The 9,301-nt window shown below is 42.6% G+C and overlaps 1 protein-coding gene across 1 annotated transcript; it reads left to right on the top strand.

Annotated features, from left to right (window-relative positions):
• Window positions 1–5,389: 5,389 nt before the first annotated feature.
• Window positions 5,390–6,319, top strand: LOC125114993 (olfactory receptor 1A1-like). The gene has a single exon (XM_047758694.1). It carries the CDS (start codon window positions 5,390–5,392, stop codon window positions 6,317–6,319), a length of 930 nt encoding a protein of 309 aa, XP_047614650.1.
• The last annotated feature ends 2,982 nt before the right edge of the window (window positions 6,320–9,301 follow it).

Genomic DNA, 9,301 nt, shown 5'->3' with positions numbered 1-9,301 from the left:
TGATTTATTCCTGCTTTTATCCTGCACGCTTAGTAAAGATAGAAACTAAATTTTGCCGGAAGTAGTCCTCTCATGAATGAATGCTCTGAGATTTTCTCCATGATAAAGAACTTGGAATTCATCTATTACGTGAGGGGTAGGCAGTTGGTTACTGTAAAGAGGGCACACAATCAATATGATACTTTTATGTTGGGATCCAGTAAGAAGATGTTTCTATAAAGTTTGTTAAAAGGAAGAATACATAAGCACTGGGGTGGCAGCTAGAAAGAGTTACAAGATTGAGGAGCATTCATTGAATGACTAAAATGGCCATGTGTACCAGCTAATGGGAAAGAGGTGATGTTGAGATAGAGAGCACTTTGCAGCTGAGAGAACAGTGGAGCAATATGACTGAAAAAAACCAAAATAACAGGATAAGAGAATATTGGATGTATGGACACGCTTCTTCTGAGTCTTGGGGAACAGACTGGAAGTAAGTGTATGGCAGGATATCCAGAGGAGACTCTTCAGGAAATGCTACCCCTCTCATCTCAGAGGCGATGGCTATTCTAGAATGAGTAACATACTCCCATTCAGGATGCCTATGTTTCCTACATGTGCATGTATTATTTTACATGTTAAGTTGTACATATACTGTGTGATATGCCTTATGATGAAAACCAATTGGTTTTTTCCATCACATTATGAGTTTTAAAGATTATTTAATGTCAACGCATGCTTTTTAGCTGTCATATAGAATTCATCAATGAAAAAGTCACAAATAGCTCGTCCATTTCTAAGCTTTCTGTGTGAAGTGTACATGCTTGAAATGTTTTCTGCAACACATGTGTTAGAGATTCTCTTAGGTCCAAGCAAGATGCGGTATTGCTGATTGAGTTAAAGCTGTGAGAGTTTTGCACTTTCCTAGGTATGGGATAATTGGTCTCCAAACGATCTTACTAAGTTTTCCATTTCTTCCCGACTATTTAACATTATCAGACCTTACACTCGCTCCAAGACTAAGCATATTACATTAAATTTTTTTTGATCTGGTTGAATATCTCCTCTTTGGCTTATTCATTCATACCAGTGTTTTCTATGACTTGCCCATTTAAGTCTGTTGTCCATTATTTCCCATGGGTATTGGTCTTCCTTTCAGTGGGCAGTAATCTTCTGTTTTCCGAATACAAATCCCCTACTACCATGTGCATAGCACATACTTCTTTAAGTCTGTGATGTGTCTTCCTCCTTCTTTACATTGTCTATTTAGCACAAACGTTTTAAATTCCAAAGAATCAAAATTTACAATACTTTCTGTGATGTTGTGTATTTTGTGCCTGGGTAAAGAAATAACTTCCTGGAGTTCTTGTCATGGCTCAGCTGGTTAAAGACCCAACATTGTCTCCTTGAGGATGCAGGTTTGATCCCTGGCCTTGCTCAGTGGCTTAAGGATCTGGCATTGCCATGAACTGTGGTGTAGATCACAGATGTGGCTTGGATCCCACGTTGCTGTGGCTGTGGTGTAGGCTGGCAGCTGTAGCTCTGATTAGACCCCTAGCCTGGGAACCTCCATATGCCACAGGTGCAGCCTGGAAAAAACAAAAAACAAAAAAAAACAAAACAAAAAACAAAAAACAAAACCACTAAATACATAAATTCGCGCCTATCATAAATGTATTTCCTTCTCAAGTTGTTGACATTTTGATTTCCACAATTAATCCATTAAGAATTGTTTTTCATATTTTTAAACATATCCAATTATCCTAGTGCTCCTTACTAAACAGTCAGTCCAACTGTACCCTGCTTACTTCTACACCAACCAGTGTCAGGCAACAATTTCTAATAAATAAACTCATGTGTTTGTAGGCTCTCTGGAGGGTCACATAGCTGTATTTGTCCGTCGCTATGTCAGTACTGATCTGCCACATTAAGTACCTGAAGAAACCACTTTCATACTTGATAGTGCTCTTCTTCCCTCTTTACCTTCCTAAAAATTGTCTTACGTCTCCTTGGCTCTTGGTGCTTCCACACGAGTTGTTGACTCAGTTGACTACATTCCATGCTTAAAAGAAACCTGTGGTATTTTGACTGGGATTGTGATGAGTTCATACCTCACCTGGAGGAGAATTCACCTTTTCACCACATCGTCTTTTTAATGTCTTGGGCCCTGGTTATTAGAATTGTCTCTGGATTCCTTAAATTCCTGTTCTTATTGAGAATAGGAAGTCTTTTAAAATGATAGTGTGCAATTTAGTGTACCAATATTATTGAGGTGTTTTGTTGTTGTTGTTGGGTTTGTTGTTGTCTTGTGCTTTCTAGGACCACACCCACGGCATATGGAAGTTCCCAGGCTAGAAGTCAAGTGGGAGCTGCAGCCGCCAGCCTGTGCCACAGCCACAGCCACGCAGGATCTGAGCTGTGTCTGCGACCTACACCACAGCTCGCGGCAACACCGGATCCTTGACCCACCGAGCAAAGCCAGGGATCAGACCCGCATCCTCATGGATCCTCGTCGGGTTGGTTAAACCCTCAGCCATGAAGGGAACTCCCACATTATTGTTTTAATATTGATTTATACCGAACAAACTTGCTGAACCCTCTTAGTTCATCTCAAGAGCCTGCTGGATTTCCTTTATGGACAACGTATTTTCTGTGAATTCTATCCATTTTGTTCTTTCATTTCCAATTCTTATATGGCAAAGATTGCTTCCAGTGCTCAGGTGCTATGCAGAAGGCTCAAAACAAATTCCCTGCTTCATTTGAATATGTAGCCACATCTCCCAGGGTCCACCACAGCATCACCTCTGGCTTACAACTCTGGCTCTGAGGGGGTTTTTCCTTTGTTTTTTCTCAAGTGTACGTGATTCCATTTCTTTCCTTTAGGTTGGCTATGTACTTTTTCTTTAATAATTTTTGTAGTATTTCTGTGTGTTTTAATACGAAGGGGACATGTCAATATCAGCTAAGTCTGCCATGTGGCTAAGCCTCGGTCTCTATTGTACTCTCTACTCTGTCAGCGAACCACAATTTCTAAGCCCTTCTGTTTACTGAACCTTCTCAACTCTGAGATACTATGATTCTGTGTATAAATGAAAAAGGGAATTTCAAGAGAGAAAAATTCATTCATTTAGGTGCAGAGATGGAAGAGAATACATCATATTTAGGGGAACGGTATTCTTACCTGCTTCCTCTGTGCCCAGCACATAATTCCAATGTGTACTACTGGAGACCCTGAGAATTGGTAGTTAACTTAATTACAAATAGAAGTAATTATTGAGTAGATGTCTCTCTAGAAAAAACAGTGAATTATTTAGGATGTTCTGGACTATAGTAACAAGTATGTGCACAGTATCTAATGCTTTAAACAGAATAAAGTGTATTTCTCTCTTATGTAATAGTCCTAGTGGGTGTCCTTGGTGGTGGGTGGCCTTCCTGGATGTAGAGGGCTAGGGACACAGGCTCATTCCACCCTGCGACTCCACCTTCCTATTCAGCCTGCTGGCCACTTGCATCCAGCTGGTGCAAGGGGAAAGGGAATTTAGAGGAAGACCAGAACTGGAACACATGAATGGATTGGCTAGGCTTCAGTCACGTGCCCACACCTCAGCACAAGGGAGGCTGGGAAATGTAGTCAAGCTGAGGATCCAGGAAGAAGGGAACAGAGTGTATTTGTGTGAGATGCTAGGAGTCTCAGTACAATTAGTACACTTCAGATTCAAGGTGGAAAAAGGAGGGCTCCAGAAGTAAAGTAGTTAAGAGAGCATTACAATAGTCAGGTAGAAAATGATGGTGGTCAAAGCTAAAGCACAGAGACATTAAGTAGGAAGTCTATGTTCGAATTATTCCAAATGAGGAATCAACAAGATCAGATCTAGAGGTGAGGGACAGGCTGTGTGGCAGTGCCTGATAGCCCCTGACATGTGGGGGGAGATGAAGTAAACATGGATATATTCAAACTACTGAGTGTAAATACATGGGTCCATAGAATGAAAACTACTCCAATCTCTGCACAGGAGATATAAATAGACAAGATATTCTTTTCTGTGGAAAGGTTCCTTTGTGCCATAAATTAGATTCCAGATATGAGTGATATCATATGGTATTTGTCTTTCTCTTCCTGACTTCACTGAGTATGAGAGTCTCTAGTTCCATCTGTGCAGCAATAGGAACTATATCCAGTCACTCATGATGGAGCATGATAAGGGGACAAAAAAGAATGTATACATGTAAGTGTAACTGGGTTACCCTGCTGTACAGTACAAATTTGACAGAACACTGTAAACCAGCTATACTTTAAAAAAATTAAAATTATATATATATATATATATATATATATATATATATATAAATAAACAAGATATGCTTCTCAAAAAAAGCTTGCAATCTGCTTAGGTTGAATGTTCAAAGTATGGCGCTTGGTCAGACATGTTGGCAGAATGACTGAATGACGAAATATGGGGAGGGGAGATCAAATCTACAGATACTGACCAGACCGTCTACTAAGCAGCAATTGAAACCACGATGGAACTGGATGAGTCCTCAAAGGAACTACTTAAAGAAGGTAAGGTAAGGTAAGGTCAAAGCAAAAAATATTATGATTTTATATATATATATGTATATTACACATTATTTATTACACAAAATACATATATATTTAAGTGTTTGAAATAGAGGTGAAATCTATCCAAAGAGGTGGTGATATCTTCTTTTAAAAAGGGACACCTAAAGTAAATACTGATCTTGTTTGGTTACAACCTAATCCCAATTATCTTTGTGACTTACAATCTTCTGAGGCCAGTCTAGACACGTTACCTACTGGGCTCTGGGCTCATTCTGAGTTTGGCCAGTGGAACAATTTCTACTGTCCAGGGGGCTCCTGGTACTAGCCATCCTTTGCACTAGAGTGTTTTTTAAAGACTCCAAAACACTATCCTTTCCTTTTCACAGGCAGTAAGATTAGCATGTGACTATGGCTTCTCCATGAAGTTGTAAGGTTTTTGAGAACAAAGACTATGCCATGGAGGAACAAATGGATGAAAAAACTGTATTTTCCCAAATTTATGATTTTGCCTCAAAGTCTAACAAAGTTTCTAGCACATCCAATTGAACGTAATTGTTAAATGATTGATCCCTAGGTGTTTGGGTGATGGGGCTGGGTTTGGAGAGGATGGGCATTTCTGATACACCCATTACTCACATTTTAGACGTGGGTGTCCATCACTAATTGTCAATTTGTTCCACTGACCAACAGGGATATTCTCCCCCCAATGTTCTGCCTGTCTTTGGCTTTAGGAAGCCCAGGTATAGACACAGCAACCACAGAAGTCCAAGGTGGTGGCTTAAGAAGGTCATTACGCACAGCAGTTTACAACTACTTCTGGATTCCTCTCCCTTTTCTGCTAAAGGATCCATGAGAGAAGACAACCAGTCCTCCAACCTGGATTTCATCCTTCTGGGAGCTAGTGGTCAGAAGGAACAGGAAAACTTCTTCTTCTTCCTTTTCCTGTTCATTTACCCCATCACATTAATTGGAAACCTGCTCATCATCTTGGCCATCTGCTCTGAGATTCGCCTTCACAACCCCATGTATTTTCTTCTCGCCAATCTCTCGCTTGTTGACATCTTTTTCTGCTCTGTAACCATCCCTAAGGCACTGGCCAATCATCTTGTAGGCAGCAAAGGCATCTCCTTTGGAGGATGCCTAACACAGATGTGTTTCATGTTAGCCTTAGGTAACACAGATAGCTACATCCTGGCTGCTATGGCATATGATCGTGCCATGGCCATCACCCGCCCACTTCATTACACAACAATCATGAGCCCACGGGCTTGTGTCCTGTTAGTTGTTGGGTCTTGGGTGATGGGAAATGCCAATGCTGTCCCCCACACCCTGCTCACGGCTCGTCTGTCCTTCTGTGCAAACAAGGAAGTGGCCAACTTCTACTGTGACATTGCCTCTTTGCTCAAGCTGTCCTGTTCTGACATCCACTTCAATGTGAAGATGATGTACCTAGGGGCTGGTGTTTTCTCCTTGCCATTACTATGCATCGTCATCTCCTATGTTCGGGTCTTTTCCACGGTCCTACGAGTTCCATCCACCAAGGGTGTGCGCAAAGCCTTCTCCACCTGTGGGTCCCACCTCACAGTTGTTTCTCTGTATTATGGGACAGTGATGGGCATGTACTTCCGCCCTCTGACGAGTTACAGCCTCAAGGATGCAGTGATAACTGTGATGTACATTGCTGTGACTCCAATGTTAAATCCTTTCATCTATAGTCTGAGAAACCGAGACATGAAGGCTGCCCTGGGGAAACTCTGCAGCAAGAGAATCTCCTCGTGAGCATGTGAGGCCACATTGGAGACTGCAGTCACTTGGAAGTCCATCCCCAATGTCCTCCCCCTTACCAGAAGCCCCCTTTCATCTCTCAGGGCAAGCCCACTCAGGTCTGCTGGCTTCCACTAGATCTTGTCATGTCCAAAAGCAGCCATGGTATCAGCAACACGTGGTTTCGCCCTTTCAAGCATCTGGTACGATGGTGCTACGAGGCAACATCATCTTTTGCTCTGTACCTTGTAACCAGTCAGGACCCTATGGGGTCCTCCCAAAGACAGACCCCGCAGGTCCCCCAAGTGCCTCTTGTGTGTAGAAGAAGCTTGGCTCCTCTGACTCCCTTTTGTATCTATCTCTTCTGCTCCTTTCAGCTCTGAGTCACATGCTTCTGCTGAGCCATGCACACAGACATGTTAACCACGAAAAGAATTCTGATTACTGCTTAACTTTATACAAATACCCCCTTATCCAAAACCTGTCTCCCACAGGGAGATAGGAGGTAGCAACAAAAGTAGCAACTGTCAAGATTTAGAGGAACATCGTGACCAGACTTATGTCAACTGACCAAGAACAAAGAGGTTCCACAACCCTCCTCAGACACTTGGTGGTGCCCAGGTGTCTGTGGTTGTCAGTCATCTTCTGACCTTAACCTCTTTGAGGGTCCCCCTTCCCTAGCATAGAAGAAGCTTGAACTCTACCCCAAATTGAAATGGTTCTTCGGGACATTGGTCCTCCCTCTTCTCCTTTCACTGCCTTCCTGAATAAAGTTGATTCTCCTTTCTACAACATCTTGTCTCGCAACTTACGGTTGACCATTGTGCAGCAAGGAGTGTGACCTTGGACGGGGTCACACCTCTTTCCAGGTGTTAATGTCATGTTGGATTCCCTCACTACATAATCAATGTGTTCATGCCTTCTTATCTGCTAATATTTCACCTTCCCTCTATCATACCCTAACGTACCCACCTTTGAAAGGGACATTAGGTTACGCCACTGTGTTGGTTCAGCTTGTAGAAAGCAACACTAGTGTAGCAAGTCCCTCCCCCTCAGTCCACTTCTATTCAGACAGGGTAAGGTTACATAGGCATAGAACGAGTGAGCTAGTCTGATCACTTAGACAATCCGTGTTGCCAGATCACAGTACAATCCACTCTATCAGACTCTTAGAAATCCTAACTTCAGACTTTAGCATGTAGTTGCTGGCACAGGAATTATCCCTGCCTCGGGGCCTGGTACTTGCAACCCTGGTCCTCGGACCACTTATCACGTTGGGGTGGGGGTGGGGGGAATCAAGGTAAGGTGGGAAAGAGAGAAAAAAGCATCATCATTGTACCAGAGTACACCTCCTTTGTCAAAAGCTGCCTAGGCATACTAGCTCACCTCCTGTTCCCCAGATCCACCAGGAAAGCAGAAACCTATCCAGCACCCACACTCCTCTAGCCCCATTCATTTTCACACTGAAGGCGAACACACACTCATGAGGGTGTATAAGCCAGCCCTTCAGCCCTTTATCTCCCCTCATTCTGGACAACCATTGCTTCAGCGGCCCATTCCAATTCTCCATGAACACAGCACTCCGAGAAGGACACCCCTCTGCCCATTGCTGAGCAGCATGGGCTGTGAAATGTGTTCATCCGTCTGAGGAAATAACAGCTGGCTGTCCAAAGTGGTGCTACAGCTTCTGGACCAGTCCTTTTATGACACGATGAATATTTGCCTCGATAACTGGGAAAGCAAATCCCAGACCGGACAGAGTCGGTGTCCACTCCTGTCAAGACTCAATGGTAGCCCCTCTCAGCTACCGGCATCAGGCTCACTTGCCAGCTAAGATCAGGACCTTCCCTTCAGGGACTCTACCACATAGCCATCTGCCGCCTCTGTCTCTTTTGCTGGCAGACAGAACAGATCTTCTTCACATTTTGTGCTTCAGGGGTGGGTGGGAGCAAGAGGAATATGTGGAGAGTCAACTCATTTCTGCATTGCCGCAGTATCCCATGTCCACTCATTTCACGGACCCAGATGGCCACATCAAGTGTGGTCTGTTTCTCTCTTCAGACCTCTTAGCATTTGCTTAATATATTTAGAAGCTCCAATGTTGGGTGCATGTATATTTATGACTGCTGTATCTTCTGGATAATTGACTTCCTCAGCAGCATGCAATCACCTTTTTCCTCCTGTTACCATTTTTGTCTTAAAGTCTATTTTTCTGTGTAAATGTATCTATCTCTGTTCTCTTTTGGTTTCCATTTGCAAGGAAGAGCTTGTGCATCCCTTCATGTGGAACCTATGCGTACTCTGAAAGTTGAAGTGGGTCTCAGCATACAGTTGAATCAGGTGTTTTTATCCACTCAGCGTCTCCTGGCTTTTTGACTGGAGAATGCAATCCATTTATATTTGGAGCAATTTTGATAGGTAAAGATTTATCATGGATTGTTTTCTGGCTATTTTGTAGTCCCCTTGTTCCTTTTTTCCTCTCTTGCTTCCTTCCGTTGTCAATTAATGATTTTCCATAGTGGTATACTGTTATCCCCTCCTCTTTATATCTTGTGAATTTACTATAGATTTTTACCATGTGGTTATCAAGGCCTACGTAAAACATCATACAGATATAAAATATATATAAATGTCTCTTTTACACTGATAACCATGTAACTTAAATCACATACAAAAACCTTGTTCTTTTACTCTGTCCCTTTATGTATTTGATGTCATAATTTCTCTCTTTTTAAATAATGTACCTATTAACAAATTATTTTGCCTATAGCTATTTTTAATACTTCTTTTGTTTTTTGTTTGTTTGTTTGTTTTTGTCTTTTAGGGCCACATGACCCACAGCATATGGAGGGTCCCAGGGTAGGGATCAAACCTGAGCTGTAGCCACTGGCCTACATCACAGCTCATGGCAATACCAGATCCTTAACCCACTGAGCAAGGCCAAGGATCAGACTGGTGTCCTCATGGATACTAGCCAGATTTGTTTCCACTGACCCA

Source organism: Phacochoerus africanus, chromosome 14, assembly GCF_016906955.1.
Source record: "Phacochoerus africanus isolate WHEZ1 chromosome 14, ROS_Pafr_v1, whole genome shotgun sequence".
In the NCBI taxonomy this organism is placed as follows: Eukaryota; Metazoa; Chordata; class Mammalia; order Artiodactyla; family Suidae; genus Phacochoerus; species Phacochoerus africanus.
The sequence above is the reverse complement of the archived record's forward strand: the minus strand, read 5'-3'. Positions and strand labels throughout refer to the sequence as shown.

Coding starts and splice junctions, on each gene's coding strand:
- LOC125114993 (XM_047758694.1), top strand. CDS start 5,390: ATGAGAGAAGACAACCAGTCCTCCAACCTGGATTTCATCCTTCTGGGA.